The 24,142-nt window shown below is 37.9% G+C and overlaps 1 protein-coding gene across 2 annotated transcripts in view; it reads right to left on the bottom strand.

Annotated features, from left to right (window-relative positions):
* The window catches only part of adam12a (ADAM metallopeptidase domain 12a), a 245,472-nt gene that overhangs the window by 62,377 nt on the left and 158,953 nt on the right, over positions 1-24,142 (bottom strand). For both annotated transcript variants that reach the window (XR_015504576.1, XM_087276907.1), the window contains exons 8-11: positions 22,630-22,701; positions 20,370-20,539; positions 20,059-20,143; positions 16,233-16,381 (exon numbers count right to left, since the gene is read on the bottom strand). Coding sequence is in view for 1 of the 2 variants with exons in the window: in XM_087276907.1 (XP_087133033.1) it covers positions 16,233-16,381; positions 20,059-20,143; positions 20,370-20,539; positions 22,630-22,701 (476 nt within the window). In the remaining variant the exon portion in view is untranslated. The remainder of the gene's footprint in view (positions 1-16,232; positions 16,382-20,058; positions 20,144-20,369; positions 20,540-22,629; positions 22,702-24,142) is intronic.

Below are 24,142 nucleotides of genomic sequence, written 5' to 3'. Positions count from 1 at the left end.
CATCCGCTACGCCACTGAATCTATGATTACTAAGTATTTCTGTCAAGATTACCAGCGATCGTATTCCACTAGAACGAACGAATGAATAAACACACACAAACAAACGAATGCATGAATAGACGCATGCACGAACGAATGAATGTATGAAAACACAAACGAACGAATGCATGAACGCTCGAACGCATGAATCCACAAACGAATGAACATATGAACACGCGAACGAACGAATGCATGAATGGACCCATGCACGAACGCATGACTGCACAAACGAATGAACATATGAAAGAACGGATGGATGAACGCACGCACAAACACATGAATGGAAAAAGCTTTTAAATGCAGGATAATGTAGGGCCTGTCTTTGCTTTTCACTGTGCGGAATTGAATGAAAGCCTATTAGTTAATTTCATGTTACTGACCAACAGCTCCTGCCCTCATTTCAGTAAACACCAATCAGAGAAGAGAAAATGATGGAAGGAGGTGGAGCGTATAGAGGTTTTCACAATAGTTTCAAAAGTTGCATATTATTATATTACAATAAAAATCTGAAAAAGTTAAGATGACTAGTTAGCATAACTTTATTAGTTACTAATAATTTTAATTAATTGATAATTAATTACCAAAAACTTTAACTGATACAGCTGAAGTTCAGATGTGTAGATGTTCTATGTGTAGATGTTCAATGAATTGTACTTGTGTATTAGGTGTATGTGTTGGGCTTGAATTCCTCAGATGGTTGTCATCATTTCTCTATTTTGGTTAGATTACGGAGTCACGTGATTGATTTCAATAATAATTATAATCATAATAATAATAATAATAATAATTAATCACTTCTTAATAATTAAACAAATCTTGAAATTAAGTGAAGTTTATGTATAAACAAATTTCGAGAGGATCACGTGCTAGCAGCTGACCCGCATTATCTAATTCACTACGATCCAATCAGATGACTCCTAAACTACTATAAATACCCTGGGGTTCATTCCACTGCTATCTTCGTTTTGAAGAGTCCCCCCTTCCTCCCCTACTCCTCCTTCTTAGACGGGTGACACGGTGGCCCAGTGCCTAGCACTGTCGCCTCACAGCAAGAATGTCTCTGGTTCCTGGCTTTACCAAAACTAGCAGACATTTCTGTGTGGAGTTTGCACTTCTCCCCGTGCACACGTGGGTTTCCCCTGGGTTCCCCGGTTTCCTCCCACCGCCTAAAAACTTGCAATTAGGTCAATCCAAATTGGCAACATAGACACGCTTCTAGTTCGTAGTTAATTTCAAGAGCATTCACTTGCTACAGCAGGGGAGTTCTCGAGATCTACCTGAGCTCAAACTCCCCTCCCGCCTTGCAACGGGAGGGAGCCCTGGGCTCGAGGATCTCATGAGTTCAGGGCTCTCTCCCGGGACAGCATGCCAAACAAGCTTTTATAATTAATCATCAGCTAAGTGTGAACTCTTGAAACTAATTTAAACAAAATTTAATTGCCTGAACACTTAATAAATTCGATTTCGAAACTCAAATTTCTTAGATCTACGGCTTATCTCTTCAGCAACCAGCAGCCTTCGCTTCACACTCCAGTTGGCTTTCCTGCGGAGCCAATGAAAACTGTGATGTTTGCTTCAATCCTGGCACACACAAACACACACACACTGAAAGCACAAGAGAAACGCAAGCGTGTGTGTATCTGGCTGTCCTGCAGAAGGGTGGCATGAGCCTGCGGGTGGGTGAGAGATAAGCAGATGCTTCCTCTACCTCCCGATGCCAGAGCAGAGATCAGCGCTCAACGATAACACACAGCCAGACCAGTGTGTGTATGTGTGTGTATGTGTGTGAGAGCCCTCTAAACACACTCAATGCAGAAAGAGCATCGCAGTCAGTACCATTTGTTCTTTATGAGGGCATGAGGAGCTTTCAGAGACTCCACTGAAACACAGGAAGAAATGCAGATATTGTGTGTGAATGGAGAGGAAGAGGACGCCACTCATCAGAGGCCTTTCGTGGTGCGGTGTCAGTGTTTAAAGGGATAGAGGAAGCCAAAAACTGAAGTACTGCTGATATACTTTGTCTCACGGCTTTCTGAATGGGCATGACTTTTAACTTTAAAGACCTAGAGGTATTTTGTGGGCACATAATGGGCCTATATGATTATTATTTTTTATAGCAGTTTTATTTTTATTTTGGGCGAGGCAGTGGTGCAGTAGGTAGTGCTGTCGCCTCACAGCAAGAAGGTCGCTGGTTCGAACCTCGGCATTTCTGTGTGGAGTTTGCATGTTCTCCCTGCCTTCTTGTGGGTTTCCTCCGGGTGCTCCGGTTTCCCCCACAGTCCAAAGACATGCGGTACAGGTGAACTGGGTAGGCTAAATTGTCCGTAGTTTATGAGTGTGTGTGTGGATGTTTCCCAGAGATGGGTTGCAGCTGGAAGGGCATCCGCTGCGTAAAAACTTGCTGGATAAGTTGGCGGTTCATTCCTCTGTGGCGACCCCGGATTAATAAAGGGACTAAGCCGACAGGAAAATGAATGAATGAACGAATGAATGAATGAACGAATATTTTTATTTCAGCCGTCAGCCTCAAGTGTCATATATTATTTTAAACAGGAGAACCTGAAGCTTCAATCTGTATCATTTAAAGGTCCAGTCTAAAATATTTTTGGTCCAAAAACATATGAACAGACAGAAAATATTCCAGAATTTTAAGTAAAACTGTTTTTAAAAAAAGTGGGATTTTCTAGTTATTACAAACATTTTTTTTTTTTTTTTAGAAATGCATGCTAATGTTTTATACTTCCAAAATAAATTTTGTCTACATCCACCATTTCCTGAGCAAATTATAGTATTTTATTCCAATGTTATTCCAGGCATTTTTCAGTGAAAATGAATGTCCAAGATGTTTGCGTTTTTGGTTTTCTCTAACTTTTTTTAGCAGTCAGCATCAAGAGTCATATATCATTTTAAACAGGAGAAGCTAAAGTTTCAATCTTTATCCTTAAAAAATCCAATTTTACATTTTTATGACAAAAAAAAGATACATTTTACAGGATTTTACGAAAAAATAAAGAAAATATGAAGCGTTTTCCACAGCTAATGCAAATAAAATCTCTTTAAGTTTGCTTTTGTTTCTTTAGAAAGTTAAGCAAGGATGTTTTATACATCCAGCATGTATTTTGTCTACATCCACCATTCCCTAAGCAAGTTAAAGCAATTTATTTCAATGTTATTCTAAGGCGTTTTTCAGAGGGAAAAAATAGTGCATTTATTTACTGACAATGTGTTTGCCCAAAAGTTCTGGGAATAAACTAAACAGAAAGATTGTTACAAAATAACAGAACACTGAAGCAAGTTTGACTTTTTCCCAAATAATATATGTTCAGTTACCATAAACAACACCCCTTACAATAAACAAATAAAAAAATAAGAAAATAAGTAATAATGCGTCAAAGTCCAAATAAACATCGTGCAAATCCTCAGTAAAAAAATCAGATATAAATATTTACTATACTATAAATAGTTACATAACTAAACTAGATTCTATACTAACCATCCTCAGGTTTTATGTGCCATAAGGGTTAAACAAGGTGGTTGTGCAAATAGGCGTGTTTACTCATGAGCTGTCAATCAAATGATCTCCTCCAATCCAAGCTTGTTCAGAATAAGTCATTGGACACCCGTCACGCATCAAACCAGCAGAATTGAAGGAGTTTCTCCAGAGGGACTGTTCACCGCTAATGTCTTAATTAATGCAATTACATCGATGTGAAGCTTCTAAACGAGCACCTGCTGTGATGTGAAATTCATTTACGCTTTGATCTATGAAAGCTCTCTGAGAGACGACACACACTAATGCGCTGTAATAGAAGAAACACGAGGCCTAAATGTTTGATTTCAGACGTTCGTTTACACACAGTGCAGAGCAAGGTTATTTTAGAAAACCAGAACTCTAAACAAGACATATAATAATAATATATATATATATATATATATATATATATATATATATATATATATATATATATATATATATATATATATATATATATATATATATATGTGTGTGTGTGTGTGTGTGTGTGTGTGTATGTGTGCATGCCTGTCTATATTTGTGTTTGTATGTGTTTATGTCATTAAAAACTAGGCGCACTTTGGCTCAGTGGTTAGGACTGTCGCCTCACAACAAGAAGGTCGTTGGTTCAAGTTCCGGCTAGGCCAGTTGGCGTTTCTGTGTGGAGTTCGAATGTTCTCCCCATGTTGGCGTGGGTTTCCTTCGGGTGCTCCGGTTTCCCCCATAGTCAAAATTTTTTACTATTTCACTATTAACGGCGATTAATATTTAATTAATCGTAAAGGCTTCTTAACACCGTGTTTTTGCACGGAACAAAACTGCAGCAACTAAACAAAGTTATGCCAACTGTGAGCTAGTTTGTACACCGAGACTAATAACCATGCACACTGGACTGACTATGACTGAGGCTTTTAATTAAGGCAAGCTCGTTCAAGCTCATTATTTCCAATGGAGGGACGCGCACGCAATGCAACGCATTCACGCTTTTCAGGCACACCTAGTTGAGATGACAGGGGGCTTTTGTGACCGCGGGAACGGCATACGGCTGAAGTTTGAGGAAGAAGCAATGGAAAGTACACAGGTTTGCAAACTTACGTAAACCCACTTACAAATAATGGCACCAAGTGTTTTTGGAGAGAGTGCTGAAAGACTCAAGCCTGTTTCACACTGCAAGCGTGAGCATGACTTGTCTATGTTAACAGATTAGAGCTTTCATATTGCACGCAGTAACAGCGTGTCAGCGCGAGGCGTGAGCGTCGCTGAAGCAGCAGTGCTGTGACAGTTTTGGCACTGGGTCTATTTTTACAGCGCTGCACATGCTCAATTAAGGTGACAAAGCATTGATAAGGACCAAAACACATTGAATGACAGTAAAAAGTAGCAATTTAACCCACGGAATGCATCAATAATATCCACTGATTTTTATGTAGTCAATCAAATTAACTTTTAAAACGGTAACAAATATGTATTTAGGCCTGAACTGCAAATCCAAATGTAACATAATTTTAGTTTTAAACTAGTGGGGTTTGAAATCAATGAATGCTAATAATCACGATAACCATGATACCAAGATTATTTCAGAGACTATAATTGTACAATCAAAATTTATAATCGTTCCATCCCTAGACCAAACACATGTGCTATAGGTGAACTGAATAAGCTACATTGAAGAAACTAAATTGGCCATTGAGTATGAGTGTGAATGAGTGTATATGGATGTTTCCCAGTACTGGGTTGTGGCTAGAAGGGCATCTGAAGAGTAAAACATATGCTGGAATAGTTGGTGGTTCATTCTGCTTTGGCGACCTCTAACAAATCAGAGACGAAGCCGAAGAAAAATGAATGAATGAAATTAAAAACTAAACCGTCACTGAAAAACTAACTGATATTAAATTATAATTAGCAAAAATAATAATTGTTTTCAGAATTAATAAGCACTCATTCTGTAGTGGAAAATCTGAACTGAGGCTGTTTAGAGAAACTTTTTTTCTTTGCCAAATAATGAAAACAAGGTGTGTTTAACTACATGATCTTTAATATAAAGTATTTAGCCTTAATTCTTTAACGTTTACTTATTTTTTTGCTTAAATTGTATTTATGTGGTTTTGGATTGAGTTTTTGCACAAATTATTATTAAATTTTTTTATGAATAAAATTTTTTTTTATTTAAATTTAATTGCTAAAATTGTCTCTTGTTGACACTGGATGTGTTAATAAAATACAATTTCTAAAACTAAATCTGAAACTAAATATATCTCTAAACTAAATAGAAATGTGTTTACAAAATAAAAAAAGCTAAACTAAATCCCTTAATAAAACGAACAAAAACTAAAATGTACAGCAAATTTAGAAATGCTATTGAAATAAAAACATAACTTAAAGGGGGACCTATTATGCTCCTTTTTACTAGATGTAAAATAAGTCTCTGATGTCCCTAGAGTGTTTGCTCAAAATACCAAACAAATAATGTTGTATAACTCTTTGAAACATTCCCAGAGATGGGTTGCGGCTGGAAGGGCATCCGCTGCGTAAAAACTTGCTGGATAAGTTAGCGGTTCATTTCGCTGTGGTGACCCCGGATTAATAAAGGGACTAAGCAGACAAGAAAATGAAAGAATGAACTCTTTGAAACTGACCCTTTTAGGATTTGATCCTTTTTGTGCTGTTTTGGTGGCTGTCGCTTTAAATTAAAATAAGATTGTGCTCTTTTCAGAAGAAGGCGGAGCTACAAGTGCCTATGTGTCAGCATAGTGGCAGATTCAAAGACAAGACTAATGTTCTATGCTAATGAGGGAGAGAGAGTTGCTAGTGGGCGGGGCTTTCATCCTCTGACAATGGAAGCCATCAGCCTGTCTGACCTGACCAAAGAAAGTGACGATTGACGTTTCTTCACTAGATGGCAGCAGAGTGCATTTTCTCAACGTAAGTTTCGAACTGCAGCTGATCAAATCATTATAAAGCAGGCAAGTGATATTCTAAAGGCCGGTTCACACTGTGTGATTTTTTATAATCCTGAACGATTGTAGCATGTCAGACTGCATGAACATAGCTCTGATGTCACACTCTAAGATTTCAGCTGTCCAAGTCAGACTGAACGACAATGAAGATGTGCCAAACATGAAAGAATACGCCCCCACAGTTTGCTGTCAACCACCCGTGACACTTTCACTGTCCTGCGCTCTGAAATGATTTCTCACAGCAAACGTAAACAATCTGTAATTTTTGTGTGCAAAATTTTGCACACCGCGTGTCTCAGTTATAAAACCAGATAGAAAAATCTGTTTTGACGTTACCCTGCGGTCACTTGAATTGTCGCATGAATCGGGTCTGAAATCTTCTGACACTGCCAGAACTTTATCAGAGGAAAAATCTGATCCCGACGGGCACTAAGCGGCTGTCTGTGAACATGTCAGACCAACGATCAAAAATCACAGACTTTAGCCTAGGATTTCAGAAATCTTTTAGGGTTTCCCAATTTTTTTTCTCAAATGGCAAAACCGTGGCTGAAATATCACAGTGTGAGCAGGGCTTAAGTCAATCTCTTTCTTTTGTATGTTGTATTTATACCATAGTAATCTGCTAATGTTTGTTTTGCTTTGGCTTTTGCGATTTATTTATTGTGATCTCCTGATTGCAACAGAGAAATAGAGGGAAACCTCTGTAGACTGATGGTATTTCATGCCGTTCAGTCTCATAATCTTAAAATGTGAGCAAAATCACCTCTTTTGTGATCACTTTAGACATTACGCTAGAGAATCATTCAAATGCTAGCTCTAAAGTGATGTGGTGAAGTAGCAAGAGTTTCTGCAGTTCTGATGTCAGCTGCAAATGTGTATGAACCTGGGAAGAAAGTAGTTCCTTGTACAAAAGGGTTTTTAGACTCTCCGTGTTTGATTTTATTTTTTATATACACGATTATGCTATCGACCTGTTGTATAAATGCAATATCACACTAATAGCAGTAAGATATGGCTGTATATCAGCACTTGTGGGTCACTAATGGCCCGTTTCCACTGAGTGGTACGGTACGGTGCGGTTCGGTTTGGTATGCTTTTATGGCCGTTTCCACTGTCAAAAGGCGTACCGAATCAAACCGTACCGCACCCTTTCGAAAGGGTCCCAAACACAAGATAGGGTTCCAAAAGGCGGAGCTAGACGCGCAGCTGAACACTATTGGTTTACAGAAATACGTAATTTGCCTACGCAACAAGCCAGAATGTAAACAAAGGACCCGCCATGTTTGAAATACACAGCGAGAGATTACAGAGAGTGGAACTATATATACATATGCAGTCATGGTCGATCCGGGCTCAAACAAACTCTGTTGTCTTAATAAACAGCCATAAAGTCATGGAGAAGAGCAGATTTACTCTGTGCCTAGTTTTTTACAAGCCAGTCTAAAGCGCGAGCTGTTTCGCTTTCTTGCTTGCGCTCGCCGCGCGTTTCTATCTGAAATAACAAACTTCTTGAGCTGATAATAATAACATGAGCTTGATTATTGACAAGCTTTGGAAACCCAAAGCTGACAAACGTGAGAATGACACATTCAGAAAGAAAAGGACAAACGCGAGAGTGGAGCGCGGAAAAAAGGCAAAGCCAAGGAGCAAACGTGAACAAACTGCCTTGTTTTAATTAATATCATCACCTTTTGGACTAATATGAACTGGGAATGATTGAATGACTCTTTATCAGAGGCTTCATGTGCTGCTGAAGATTGCAGACATACTATTGTAGCTATACTTTGTTGTTTTGAACCTAATTAAGGACGAAATGTCTGCTTTGTGTAGTTCCTCTGTAGTTGGTAACATATCGGAGACTGTAAGGGTCTGTATGTGTTCATATATGTTCATTTATTTATTTTATATAATTAAAGACGCTACAGTAGGCTATTTCGCACCGTCATTGATCTGCAGTTATAATCAAATCATGTTCATAGAAAAGTTAGTAATAAACATTTATACACAAGTATTTGTGTGTATAAAGCGTCTGTTTTGTGAGAAGTGCTTTTCATATATGTGAGCGACCTGTGCAGCTTTATTGTAGACATTTTCTCGAGCGAGCATGACGTCGACTGAAACTCTGTCGTACACCACGCCCACCAAAAGGGTACCCTTGGTAGTGGAAACGCAAGCCTGATCAAGGGGACCCGTACTGACCCGAACCGCACCCTACTGTACCACTCAGTGGAATTGAGCCATAAGGCACTGTGGCCACAAACCAACGCCTGTCTCCCACCAGTGCCGATATATAGTCATATCACACTGCTACTCATGTGATATTGCTCATATACAAATGAGATATTCATTACTTATTTTACCTGCTATATCTGTATGTTTCTGCTTCTATGTGCAATCTGTTTTTCTCCTTTGGTCTTGTTTCTTCATGACACTTTAGTATAAGCACAGAATAGAGCATTGTGTTACAGGTTTTTCATGGGTTCAGTCCAGGTCACAGATTTGATGAAGTCCAGCTAAAACACTCATGCGGATGAACTGATACACACCAGAGGATGCTGGGATGGATTTGGCCGGAGCGTGACCATCTGCCTCCTGAGACAGATTTTACATGGCCTGCAAATGTGTGATTTACTTCCCTGGAATTAAACAAGACAACCGCTATTACAGACTCACTGATATCATGTTGGTGTCTGGAGAAATTACACCCGTTTCCATGAAAACGCTGACTCTCAGCCAATCAGAAACACCCACTGCCTGTCAATCATTCTGCATGTTGAGTCTTGACCCCGTTTTTCCTCTTCTTCTGCTCAGTTTCATGTCATTTTTTTGAGTCCTCAGCCCGTTTTTTCATTATTTTTTGCTCAATTTCATGTCATTTTTTTGCATTTATGTTCAATAAAGAGCTAAAAGTTCAACAGTATTAAACTAAATTTATTAAACAAACGTTTGTTTGCATCACAAGCTCTTCTTAATGGGAGTGATATTTCAATAGATCCTGACTCTAAGGATTTATGAGACTACATTTTCATTATAACCAGTCTCTGATGTGACAGCTTAATATATAATTCTGAAATATTAGCTAGATAAATAGGAAAGCCCCATTCTCCCCTCACCATAATTGGCATCGTTATATTCATGTCAGAATAAACTTTTAAAGGTTCAAGACATCCTGGAGTGCTTTTCTTGAGATTTTAACAGATTTGTGTGTGTTGAACATTAGTTAAGACAACTTTAGCACTTGTCAGCTTTAATTGTGGGGAAACAGGATAATTCTGAGCTTTAGTCAGCTAATTTCATCTTCTAGGTTTAAAATCATTTTTAGGGTTTGTTTAAAATCGGTGACGAAGCGCGAATCTGCTAGTGAAGTGATGATGCGTCGGTTTCTCATTATTATTCATAGCTGAGTTTTCTTATCCAATGAGAAGACCCTGCTACTTCACGAAACACCAAAACACATTTTTTGAGCTGTTGACAGTCGTATATGTGTCCCACACTGCTAAAAACACTATTAAGACACCTATATTTCACTAAAAAGTGTAAATTGGTTGTTTTTGCGTTATTTCAAGCAAATTCGTACTTCCGGTTTGAAACTAATTTTTGAAGCTGCGTCACGGTCATGACATAATAGCCTGTATTTCAGCGTGCAGACTGGACGTCTGTGCCAGAGTGAGTCTTATTACGTCTTACAGTGTGTTGCATTAATGCATGAGTAAGGCTTGGTTCAAACCAATCAGCGCGCTCTATTGTGCAACTTCATTAATATTCATTAGTGTCACCGTGTTTACGCCACAGAGATGCACGTTGTGTTGGCAAAACAAGCGTGAAGTGTTGCTTTTATAGTTTGCTGCCATTAAGTTTTGTTTTCATTTTCTCTCTGTGAGAGCTCAGCTGGATCACGTGTGGATTAACAGTGTACGCGACGCTCGACAACAATAACTTACGTGTCTAAGGAGGAACATCGTTTACCTGAGAGCTGTTCTCATCTGCAAACGCTGAAATCCGGATTCGCTTGTAACGTTAGTCTCCTCTTCATAAAGACGCGGCTCTTGTTGCTGGTGATTGTCCTGTCTCTACAGATTTGGTAAGTGAGCGACCAGTGCTCTTTGTTTATTCAGTTTGTTCGTATCGAATTAAGTTAACTATTGCACTGAGTGCAAACATAGCACCGCATTTAGTGACCGGAATAACACACGCGGCTTTCTGACGCTACCTGCTGTGTGCATCTAAGTTTCCGGGAAATGCAGAGTTTTTTTTTCTCTCATTCGCCGTGCGGTATCAAACATTGCATGAAAAATACACGCTTAGAGCAGATCCTCGAATCAAATATCTTGTTTGTCGCGAGGGGCACGAATGAATTCCCTGAATGAAAGAGCCAAACTGCAGTTAAAGTCCAACATTTAATAATTTGGCAAATAATTCGACTACAGATGTCCATGTAGGTTAAACACCATCACTTTCTCATGTGTGTGTATTTTGACTGAAACTCGCGCGTGCCCAAATAGACACTTCCACACCATCCCACTTTAGTTCCTCCGACACTCCCCCCTAAACAGAGCTGGACACGCCCACTTTTCTGACTTTTTCCAAAGTAGAGGTGTGAAAACACCCTGCTGAAACGAGGGGGTTTCATGGCCCTTTAAGGGGTATGTGTTTGTTTCCATGATCCACATAGTTTGATGCATGGTTTTCCCTGCAATGCTGTCAGGGTCGATACAGCAAAGCAGTTTTTTTTTTTAAGAATTATTTTTGGCCTTTTTACCTTTATTAATAGATAGGACAGATTTTAAACAGGAAGCGAAGTGGGAGAGAGAGACATGGGGTAGGGAAATGTCGTCGAGCCGGGATTCGAACACGCGACGCCCTGACGTGCTATTGCACCATATGTCAGCGCGCTAACCACTAGGCTATTGCGCCGACTCAAAGCTGTTAATTTGTAGCAGACTGTCGTTTATCAGTTGAGGCCCTGTTTACACTAATGTGTTTTTGTTTTAAAACGCATAAGTTTTGCTACGGTTACGCCACCCGTCCACACTATGCCGGAGTTTTCGAGTGCCGAAAACGGAGCGTTTTGGAAAGACGGAAGAGGCTATTTTCATTGTAAAACACTGCTGCTCCGTCTCAATGTGGATGAGGAAAACCGAGACATTTGAAAACAGAGGCGGGGCTGCCGACATTCGCCTCTCTGATTGGGGTTTTTCCTCAATATTAAGTAGCCTAACACACACAGTTCAGACTTCGCAAGTTTGATCAAGGCTGCAGTCTCCCCCTGCTCAGTTTGATATGGAAAACAGTTTACCGAGGACACGGGTAAATCTTCAAAGGGACCAGTGTACTTTATAACCTCATTCACATCACCCTGGCTACGTTGTTTCACTTTCTCAACAATAAAATGAAAACATGATTTAATTTCTAAATTTAAATTTAATTTTGCCTATTTTCATTTTGCTATTAACAACTTAACAGACAGCAGAAATGTTGAGGCGTCGTGCTGCATTAGATGAGCGTCATCTTCACTGTGTGGATATTTATAACAAAACGGAGCCGATAACAACTGCCTCCTTTCAATTTCAGTGAAAATACGAAACACACCCTATTTTTTGCTGAAAATCAGTTTTAATAATCGATAATGGCCATTATAAAAGTAAACCATACAATACGTTTATACATTATAGGAAATAAAGGCAAGCGATCAGTCAATATACAGAATAGGCTACGTGGCTACATTAATCATTAACTTATCTTTGCGCTCAGCCAAAACACGTTAACTGAGAACAAGTAATAGATTCCAATGACCAAAGTCAGGGAATATGTCGTTAGATAAAGACAACAAGATGAATGAAATATCACGTTTAATAAATGTAGTGAGATTAGATCCAGCGGGAGATGCTTGATGGAGTCCGACTAGCACAGCTCTCATCTGGGTAGATAGGCTGCAGCGCTGGCCCGAGAGTGTGTGTGTGTGTGTGTGTGTGTGTGTGTGTGTGTGTGTGTGTGTGTGTGTGTGTGTCACGTGATGTGCGTTTTCAGTGTTTTGGTGTGGATGAAAAGCTGTTCAGAAACGCTGGGTGAAATGCTAGTGTGGACGCGAATCGTTTTCATTCTAAAACGCCGTTTTAAAACTAAAAAGCACTGGTGTAAACAGGGCCTGAGTTCATTACTATTTAGACAGATCGTCTAGATCTGTGCTGGTGTGTTCCCCTATAGAATTACTAGCCCCCCTGAATTATTAGCCCCCCTGTTTATATTTTCCCCCAATTTCTGTTTGATGGAGAGAAGAGTTTTTCAACATGTTTCTAAACATAATAGTTTTAATAACTCATCTCTAATAACTGATTTATTTTGTCTTTGTCATGATGACAGTACATAATTTTTTACTAAATATTTTTCAAGACACTTCTGTACAGCTTAAAGTGACATTTATAGGCTTAACTAGGTTAACTGGGCCAGTTAAAATTTCTGAGTGGAGTTTGCATGTTCTCCCCGTGTTGGTGTGGGTTTCCACCAGGTGCTCTGATTTCCCCATTAGTCCAAACACATGCGATATAGCTTATTGCATAAGCTAAATTGGCCGAAATGTATGAGTATGTGTGTGAATGCGAGAGTATAGGGTGTTTCCCAGAACTGGGTTGCAGCTGGAAGGGCATGTGCTGTGTAAAATTTATGCTGGAATAGTTTGCATATCAATCCGCTGTAGCGACCCCTGATAAATAAAGGGACTAAGCCGAAGAAAAATGACTGAATGAAGTTAAAGAGACCCAAAATCCACCCCAAAACAAAAATTGTCACCATTTACTCAATCACGAGTGTTTCCAAACCTTTCTAAGATTCTCTTTTCTGTTGAACATAACATAAGATACTTTGAAGAATGTTGAAAACTGGTTGCCATTGATATCCATATTAGGAGGAAAAACACCAAAAAACTGCACTAAAAATCAAACAGAATTGGAAAACATGGAGCAAGAGTAAATGATGAAAGAACATTCATTTTCGTGTGAACTGTGCCTTTAAATTGAATGCAAATGAGACCTGTTGCCTCAGCAACCGGCTGAAATAAATAAACTCTAACAACCATGATAGCCTATAAAAGCACATTCATATGCCGATCTGCACACCATCTAAAACAAGGTTAATCACATCCTCCATAGTTTTCACTAAAACAGCCTCCATGTTTTGTACGGATGTGTTTAATTCATGTGTTTTGATCCAGTTTATTTATCACAGGTCTCAGAACAGCTGACCATAAAAGCAGACGTACCGTGTAACAGCACAGCAGATGACAGCATAAATCAGCTGTAAATCGCACAGGCTGGCCTGTTTATGACACTGACGTCATGTACCAGCGGCTAATGAGCGCGTGGCTTAAGGCTAAAGGGTAATGATGTCCTGCTGGCAGGGGTGTGGATGTCTGCTGTTGTGCTGATGACCAAATTATGGAGAAATGGGGCAGAAACACAACTAAACACTGACAGACAGACATCATATGATGAGGACAGATGAATATGATGGTGGGGAGAAAGTCAGTAGATTTATTGAGTGAAGGAAAAGAAATCTATTGTGAAGAACACTAGATGCATTGGCGTTTGATAAACTGATTTAAGGGGATAGTTCACCTAAAAATAAAAATTCTGCCATTATTCTTTCATTCATTTTCTTTTCGGCTTAGTCCCTTTATTAATCAGAATATATATATATATATATATATATATATATATATATATATATATATATATATATATATATATATATATATACACACACACACACAACAGTTCTGTCTGGTTCTCAAATCTGATTGGCTGATAGCCGTGATATATTTAAGTAATATCAGCACCCGTACATCCTCTTTACCCTTTGTGTATTACTCCACCCACATACAGCTAGCAACAAGCAGTCACTACAGATTTAAAGTTTTAAAGATGCTTGCTCAGATGTTTAACTGTCAGCTTATGATTTGAATCCAATGTGGAATAAAGTAGTTCCACATACAAAAAGGTTTTTGAAACTCTCCATGCTTGATTTAGTTTTTATATACACAATTAAGCCGTCTAATGCGCCACCTGGCTTGAGAAACCCGTTCTCAAAGACATATTTGGGTAGCACACATATTCTGCATGCCTTCGGCAGAATTCAAATAAGCCATTTTAATGTAGATTAAAAAGCATATTGATTATATATATATATATATATATATATATATATATATATCTATATATATATATATATATATATATATATATATATATATATATATATATATATATACATATATATATATATATATATATATATATATATATATATATCTATATATATATATATATATATATATATATATATATATATATATATATACATATATATATATATATATATATATATATATATATATATATATATATATATATATATATATATATATATATATATATATATATATATATACACACACAACAGTTCTGTCTGGTTCTCAAATCTGATTGGCTGATAGTCGTGATATATTTAAGTAATATCAGCACCCGTACAGCCTCTTTACCCTTTGTGCATTACTCCTCCCACATACAGGCAGCAAAAAGCAGACTCGGCCTACAGTCTCGTGCCAACGCACGCCTTCCATCAGTGCCGATATCCAGCCATATCGCACTGCTACTCTTGTGATATTGCTCATATATAAATATCTTATATATACATACATATATATATATATATATATATATATATATATATATATATATATATATATATATATATATATATATACATATATACATATATATATATATATATATATATATATATATATATATATATATATATACATATATATATATATACATATATATACATATATATATATACATTCATATATATGTATAGTTGTCCAATCACTTGTCTAATTAATCTAGTTAAGCCTTTAAATGCCACTTTAAGCTGAATAACAGTCTCTTGCGAAATAACTAGTGAACTTTTATTTACTGTCATCATGACAAATATAAAATAAATCAGTTATTAGACATGAATTATTAAAGCTATTGTTTAGAAATGTATTGAAAAAAATCTTCTCTCTGTTAAACCAAAATTGGGGAGAAAAATATACAGGGGGGCTAATAATTCTGACTATAACTGTATATATATATATATATATATATATATATATATATATATATATATATATATATATATATATATATATATATATATATATATATATATATATATATATATAGCTGAACGCATATATGAGCATCTCGTTTATTAGTTTTGTGACTAGGCTCTATGCACAGCTAGAGTTTTATAGCCAATGATAAACTTCCGGTGAATGCTTAATGTGACTATTTTCAATTCTACAAGGTTGTTTTTTACAGCATCGATATTGTAATGTAATTACAATACAGTCAGTTAAATCGACTTAACAATTCATTTAGTTGTTCAGTCGTCGTCAGTAGCAACAGAAATTCCATTGAAAACACTGGGGTAAAATAAACTGTCATATTTTAAAGACATGGCGGGGATGGGGAATGTAATTTAATGCAGAGCTTCTTGTCTTGTCTGAGACCCACTTCATATCGTATATCTGCCAGGCAGTGAAGATCGCTGACTTTTAAAGAAATCAAATCTTAAACATGGCAATTTTGTAATGGAAAGACAGTTCATCGTAAGCCCTTGGGCTGCCTGGCTGAAAATTAAAAGTCTGTGTGCATATAGTCCATTGTGGATGTGCTCACCCGGTGGAGGGCGTCATGATGCAGCCGCCGCGGTCCACAGTGGCTCTGCAGCCGCAGCCGCGCTCTGGCGTGTCATGGTTCATGCCGAAATTGTGTCCGAGCTCATGGGCTAAAGTGACCGCAGCGCCGAGAGGGTTATCAGAGTGATCCTAAACACACACAAACACAACACAGAGATAAGCTTATTTAAAATACATTAATCTCACAATGGACCCTTTTCACAAGACTGTCATGACGCGTTTAAGTGTCATCAATATCTTAAATGCTTAAAAGTATTTAATATTTTGACGGACAGTAAATCTGACATTATTCTCTCCTCAAGCTGTCGTTATCAGTCTCACAATATTTTCCTTATTCTGAAAGTCTTGTCGACACCATCATGGACTTTTTCTTTTATTGTTTCAGCAAATCAGATTGTAATTGATTTGTTGTACTCTCACATTCACTGAGCTCTGAGTTTACCAACTATGAGAACTTCTGCTGCTGCCTTTTCACACAATCACAACTTTACATCTCATAATTTTTTCTTTTTTTCCTTCAGGATTTTGAGTTGGCGTCTGGCGATTTTGCCTTTTTCTTAGAATTCGGAGTTCACATATTTAAATTCTGTACTTTTATTTTGAAATTTCCATCATGATTTTGCCTTTATTCCCTCAGAATACTGAGCTTTTATTCTACAATTTTGCATCGTCTTCTTTAAAAAACTCTAACATGTCAAATACATTTTGAATTTTATTTAAATATTTATTTATGGATTTATTTATTTATTTATGTTTAATTGCTTAATTGTTTCTCGGTTTTTATTTATTTATTTATTTCAGAATTCTGAGATTACACGTCACTATTTTGACTTTTCATTTAAAATTCATAATTTACAGACTTTAAATCTTGCAATAAAATTTAAAATGAACTCTTTAAATAAAGCTTCAATAAATTTAATTTAATTTAATTAAATAAAAAAAATTTCTTTTAACAATAAAACAATACATTTTATGCAAAACATATTTAAAACATTTTGGGCTCTATTTTAATGATCTAGACCAAGGTGTAAAGCACATGACCCAAAAGCATTAACGGCGGGTTCGAATTCACTTTTGCTAATTTGAAGACAGAAAAGTATGGTTAGCGCTGCAGTGTTTGGTCTAACAGGGTGGTCATAGCCAGCCCTCCCTATAAGCGAACTAAGGGGCTGCTTAGGGCCCGCCGCCACAAGGGGGCCCCAAAACCTACTAGTGGTGCGAGCAGTTACCATGCTGAAATTGTTTTATTTGCATTTTACAAATGACCTTATTTGGCAGTGCTTCAGTACTTAAATATTTAAAAATTTTCACTGAAAAGAAAAAAACAAAATCACAATTTTATTAAAGTTGCAATTGTTTTCATGTGAAGGTCATGTGGTGATGCATTTATGCCATTCTACCTTTTCTTCTTACAACTGCAAGTTCTTCTCTCTCAGTTCTAAACTTTTATCTTACAAAATAAAAGTCACGATTCATAGAAATAAACTTGGAATTAAAAGTAAAAGAAATTACAATTGATTAGATAAAGTCAGTTACTCTTTTTATTTATTTATTTTATTCCACTGCAAAAACAAGCATCAATATTGAAATCATCAGTCAAGCGCACACATGCGCACACACGCACACACGCGCGCACACACACACACACACACACACACACACACACACACACACACACACACACACACACACACACACACACATATATACATATATATATATATATATATATATATATATATATATATATATATATATATATATATATATATACACACACACACAAATATCCCCATGCTTGATGATTTCAGATAAACAATCAATTTCAATTTAAAACAAACAGGAGCGATTTTTCCCCCCCCTCCGGGACCCCAGAGAGCCGAAAGGCGTTATTCGTTCTGATACACCTTCCCTCTCCAGACTAGATTTATCCCCTCATCTCTCCTCCTGCCTGCTTGTTTTTCTCTGAGAAACGGTTTCACATGAGATCAGTAATGAGCAGACACTAACGGCTTTTATAATTACTTTTCCACAAATCCGTCAGAGCAGCAGAACTCAGGATCTGTAATTGCTCCAGCGCTGCCAGAACTCGACCAAACTGTCCTGCAGGCTTTGTTTTGGGAAGTGTGAGTGTGTGTCTCTGTGTGTGTGTGGATGAGGCAGGACTGACACAATTACACTCGTTCCTGTAAGTCGCTTTGGTAAGTCGCTCTGCCAAACATGTGAAAATCAAATTAAAATGAAGGAAAAACGCCAGCTTTGGTTCAGTTTGCAACATTTGAGTGATCGTTTGGGTCAGGATTGAAACTTTTAATTGTTCGGATGTTACTTTTTCAGAGTTTAAGATTACAAGCAAATTAAAACTGCAATTAAAAATGTGGGTAAAACTACAGTAAAAATTCAAATAAATAACTATTGGTTTACTACCTGCCTATTATTATTATATTAAGGGTTTATTAGCATTTATAAAGTAAGATCTTATTTTACATGCCTAATCAACAAATCTAAACCCAACGATTACCTTAATAAATATTAATAAGTATCTAATTAGCAGTTTATTAAGCTAAAAGTCTTAGTTAATGGTTTGCTAATTGCGCGAATTGTGCATTAAGATAAAGTGCGATCAAAATGTGGGTTCACCTTATAATTGAATGCATTAACTCTTCAGAATATCAATCAGGAATGCATTAAAGAGCAGGTCACATGGTATCCTGCTATCAAATATTATTTTGTAATTTTAACTAAGCATGTTTTGCTGAATCATTTTTAGAAATTGTCCAATCAACAAGAAAATTGTAGTTTATTGGCCCTTAACTAAGCTGAAGTTTGAATGAACCTACTGTATATACGAGCAATATCACACGAGTAGCAGTGCGATATGGCTGTATATCAGCACTGGTAGGAGGCGTGCATTGGCAGAGACCGTAGGCCTTCTTACTTTGGAAGTCAAAGGTTACAGGTTTCCAGCATTTTTTTCATGTAGGGTTTGATAGCTTTTCTTATAATTTAAAAAAAAAGTGTCATTTTCTTTTAGGCAAATGGTAAATTAATTTAGGGTGCTTTCACGCTAGAATTTTTGGTTCGCACCCGGGTTCAGTTGACTTCATAGTACGGTACGTTTCGCTAGTGTGGACGTATCTTTTGAGCTCGGGTGCACACCCGTGAACCGTTACCTGAGTCTGCCTAAAAGAAGGTGGTCTGGGGTACGGTTCATGCGAACTCTGGTACGGTTCACTTCTGATGTGAATGCAATCATACCAAATAACGGAAGTGAACCGCCAACTGTACAACAAACTATCGTTTTCATAACATTCATTTGTGTGTGTGTGTGTGTGTGTGTCACGTTTCGTACCTTAGTGACACGCACGGGACTGAGCCAGAGCAAACACAGTGATACACAGACAGTGATGTCTGCTTGTCTCCTCCAAAAACAGCTTCTACACTGTGTGATGTTCTGAATGTTTATAATATTTTTGCGGCAGATGGACGCGAGTCGCTTTCTGTATGTCCAAGACCAAAAGCTTCAGTTAAAGCAGAATGACCGCGATGTGCGGACGTCTTTCCATTTTGGAGCTTGCTTTCGTGACCGTCACCTAGCAACGGCTGTAAAAAAAACAGCAGCTCGATGACGCAAGCGTACCGGGTTTCAGAAGGAAAAAAGAAAGTGTGAACACAAACCAACTGAGGAGGTGGCAATTGGGGACAATCGAACTTGGGTAAGTCCAGGCAATTGAACCAAGTGTGAAAGCACCCTTAATCTTCACCAAATATTTTTTTATTTGGAATGATTGACAGGTGTCACTCACCATGACGATGCCTCCTGACTGCTCGGCGGTGCACATGCTCATGATGGGAGCCATGCCGATGGTGGTGCCCTGGAAGTAAACACCACTGTGGAGGCAAAATAAAACTTGATGCATTTATCACCGAGTGTGTTTACGTGCATATCCATAACCTGATTATTATTCATAAGCTGACAATCTATGAGGTCATGTAAACATATTTATCAGAGTGAGGTTATAAAAAATGGACATAAGGATATTTCTATGTGCTCATTCTGTGCATGTATTGCAGTAGTAAAGCAGTATGTATATGAATGTGTGTTTATCCAGCAGACCTGATGAGCTGAGCGTTATCATGGGCTCTCAGCGGCAGCAGCTTGAGTTTCCTCCAGTCCAGAAACTCGTGCAGTGATGTGAACGGATCCTGTGTTATAGAGCATTTGTCTCCGTCACTCCACACCTCCAGTCCAACCAGAGCCACGCGGATATTCAGAGACCTGTAGAACTGAGATCAGCAAAACAATATGTACAGCAATGAAGGGATAGTTTACCCAAAAATTAAAAGTCCTCATTCATTCATTCATTCATTCATTTTATTTTCGGCTTAGTCCCTTTATTAATCTGGGGTCACCACTGCGGACTGAGCTGTCAGACTCTGTTCCTCTGTCCTGTGGTGTGCCTCAAGGTTCTGTCCTAGGCCCTCTTCTTTTTAATTTATTTATGCTCCCTCTCAGCAAGATTATTAGTAGTTTTAAAGATATATGTTATCATCGAGATGATGTACAATCATATTTTTCTTTTGGCCCTGACAGGCTAGACAAACTGTCTCTCTTGCAGGATTGTTTAGTCTCCATTAATAAATGGATGGCGGACAATTTTCTGCAACTGAACCCTGATAAAACAGAAATGTTGATTTTGGCTCCAGATAGCATCACCCCAATGATAAGGCAAGTTTTGGGGGGTTTGTCATCTTCAAATTGCAGTGATATTAGAAATCCAGGTGTCATCTTTGATCGAGCTCTGTGTTTTAAAAGCCATGTTAGGTTTATTGTTCGTACATGCTTTTTTCATCTGAGGAACATTGCAAAATCAGAGACATTGTGTCAAAGGAAGAGATGGAGATGCTTGTCCATGCCTTCATCTCTTCTCGATGGGATTATTGTAATGTTCTGTTCACTTGTCTGAACAAGTCTTCTATTGATCGATTGAATGCAGCAGCGAGGCTTTTAACCAACACACATTACTCCTGTGCTTAAGGCACTTCACTGGCTTCCTATTAGTTTTAGAGTACATTTTAAGATTCCGGTAATTACCAACACAATCTCACAGCAATTCGTAACTTTTGAATTAAGTGGCTAATTCGTATGAATTCATACAATTTAGTACGACTTGCTCTTCCCCTAATGACGGTTGGGTTTAGGGGTGGGGTTAGGTGCCACGCCTCCTTTTTAAAATCGTACAATTTCGTACGACTGAACTCGTACGAATTAGCCACTAAACTGGCAAAACGTAAAAAACTTATGTTTTCTTGTGAGATCTGGCAAAGACCTTTTAGCCACAGCCATTCCCAAAACTTGTCTTAGGACTGCTGCGTTCACACCAGATGCGGAACGCGCGAGTAAATCGCGATATTTGCGCATAAATAGACATGAACATTTGAGTTTACTCACTTTATTTGCGCGTCAAAATCCACTTCATTTTAATGTCACATTCGCTTCATTCAGTGCTGTCAAACTAATTATCACGTTCAAAAAAGTGTGCAGTTTGCATGTTCTCCCTGCATTCGCGTGGGTTTCCTCCGGGTGCTCTGGTTTCCCCCATAAGTCCAAAGACATGCGGTACAGGTGAATTAGGTAAGCTAAAAAATTGTCCGCAGTCTATGTGTGTGATTGAGAATGTATGGGTGTTTCCCAGTTATGGGTTGCAGCTGGAAGGGCATCCGCTGCTTAAAACATATACTGGATAAGTTGGCGGTTCATTTCACTGTGGAGACCCCAGATTAATCAAGGGACTAAGCAAAAAAAAATAAATAAATGAATAAACAGTTATAAACAACGTAACCATAAAGATTTGGATGTTCTCATAGGGATTCTTATGCAAATCACTTCCTGCCCTCCATCTGAAATTTGTGCGTCATCAATGAAAGCCAATGGTTACAGCTTTTCAACATTTTTCAAAATATCTTCCTTTGTGCTCAACAGATAAAAAAAAAACACCTCATAAAGGTTTGGAACCACTTGAAGTAAATATTTTTTTCGGGTGAACTACCCCTTTAGGGCATCCCAGTGGCGCAGTGGGTAGCACAATCGCCTCACAGCAAGAAGGTCGAGCCTCGGCTGGGTCAGTTGGCATTTACTCACAATCAAGTGGTTTAGAAGAATTATCAATAATTATAATTATGTATTTATTTCTTCTGTTGAAATTGGGGAACACATATACAGGAGGGCTAATAATTCTGACTTCAACTGTATATAAACCTTAAATGCACTTTAAAAGCAAAACATTTCAGAAAAATTGCTTCATACAATGATGTTTTCTGTCTTTATTAATAATTCATTCTTCCATTAATCATTATGACAGGCTTTCCGAGTTTACCTTGTCCACATAGTTTGCAATTTCCGCAAGCCTCTGTTTCACTTTCTCCACATCTTTCCCCTGTTTCTGATACTGAAATGCAAAAGAGGACAAAAGAGTCTTTAAACTGCAGCCAAATGAGCCGCTGGTTGGCCGGCAGCGGTAAATGTGACATGAGCTCATTCATTTTCCACAGATGAAGAGCCAAACATGAGCTCCAGACTGTCAGACGGTGAATGGAGAACGCACAAAAAAATTCTGAAAATAAAAGCGCAGGCTGGAAATGTTTCGTCCGTGACTGCTGTAGGTCCAGTGACAATAAAGCTTTGATAGCTGTAAAACTGGCCAGACTAGAAGAAATGAAGTATTTCTACCGTATGTTTCTTTAGCACCATCTTGCCTAAACTAAATGATCAGGGGCCTCCTGTACGAAGACTTGCGTTAAATTCATACTAAAACATTGTGTAAGCACAAAGCAGTAAATGTGCGTACGCAGTGAAAAATTCAGGGTCCCACTTTATAATAAGTGTCCTTAACTAATATGTATTTACACAGGAATTAATAGTTTGTTACAATGTACTTATTGTGTAAATACATGTATTTACTTTGTACTTATGCTTGATTAAATACATGTAATTACATCTGTAGTTAACTTTTGTAACTACATTTGTAAATACACTGTTGACCATGCCTTACACCTTAACCCACCCTTAAACCTACCCATGCCACCAAACCAGTTCATAACCCAACCTCTATCCCAACTCAAAAGCACCACAAGTGTTCTCAAATACATTATAAACACAGTAAGTACATTGTATTTATTTTTTATTTATTTTTTGAGGTAAGTACATAGTGGTTAAGGACACTTAATATAAAGTGGGACCAAATTCAGATGTATGAAACACTGCGTACGCGGGATCCCATGCATATTCTCTGTGTACTGAACTAACATGCAACTGAGCGCACGTGCACGAGCGCAAAACCCCTCCCTGCCTCCTCCCCCTAATAAATATGCTAATGACTCTACCTTGGCAAAACCAAACGAAAAAGCAATGGCAAAAGCAAGCAAGAGGAGAAACTTTGAACAGAATGTGAATTGGAGGTGCTCCTATCGAAGGTAGACCAGAGAAAAACTGTGTTATTTGCAAGTTTGTCCTCCGGAATTAACAATAAAAGAAAAAAATATATAGAGTGGGAGAGTTTAGCTGACGTGGTTAACGCAGTGGGAATTGAATTTAAAAAAAATGGTCCGATGTAAAGGTGTAAAATTTCGTAGTGTAGTGCAAATAGCACACCTCGTTGGAATGAGCTAGTTGTGTGATTCTCGCCCATCACCGTTTGATTGGCAGAAACAACATAACTAAAGAGAGCAGCAAACAGCAACATGAGTGGCGCAGCTCGTAAAGCGCACGGCAAGATGTTTTGACACGTTCGATCATGTACTCGGCTCGAATCCAGCGTCTGATGAACTCATTCTTCTTTCCCTCACAAACAAAACATCAGATTTTGCCTACTCTTCATCACGAGGAAGACA

Source organism: Danio rerio, chromosome 12 (assembly GCF_052040795.2).
Source record: "Danio rerio strain M-AB ecotype USA chromosome 12, GRCz13ab, whole genome shotgun sequence".
Taxonomy (NCBI): domain Eukaryota; kingdom Metazoa; phylum Chordata; class Actinopteri; order Cypriniformes; family Danionidae; genus Danio; species Danio rerio.
Note: the sequence above shows the minus strand (reverse complement) of the source record. Positions and strands in the feature narration are given on the sequence as shown.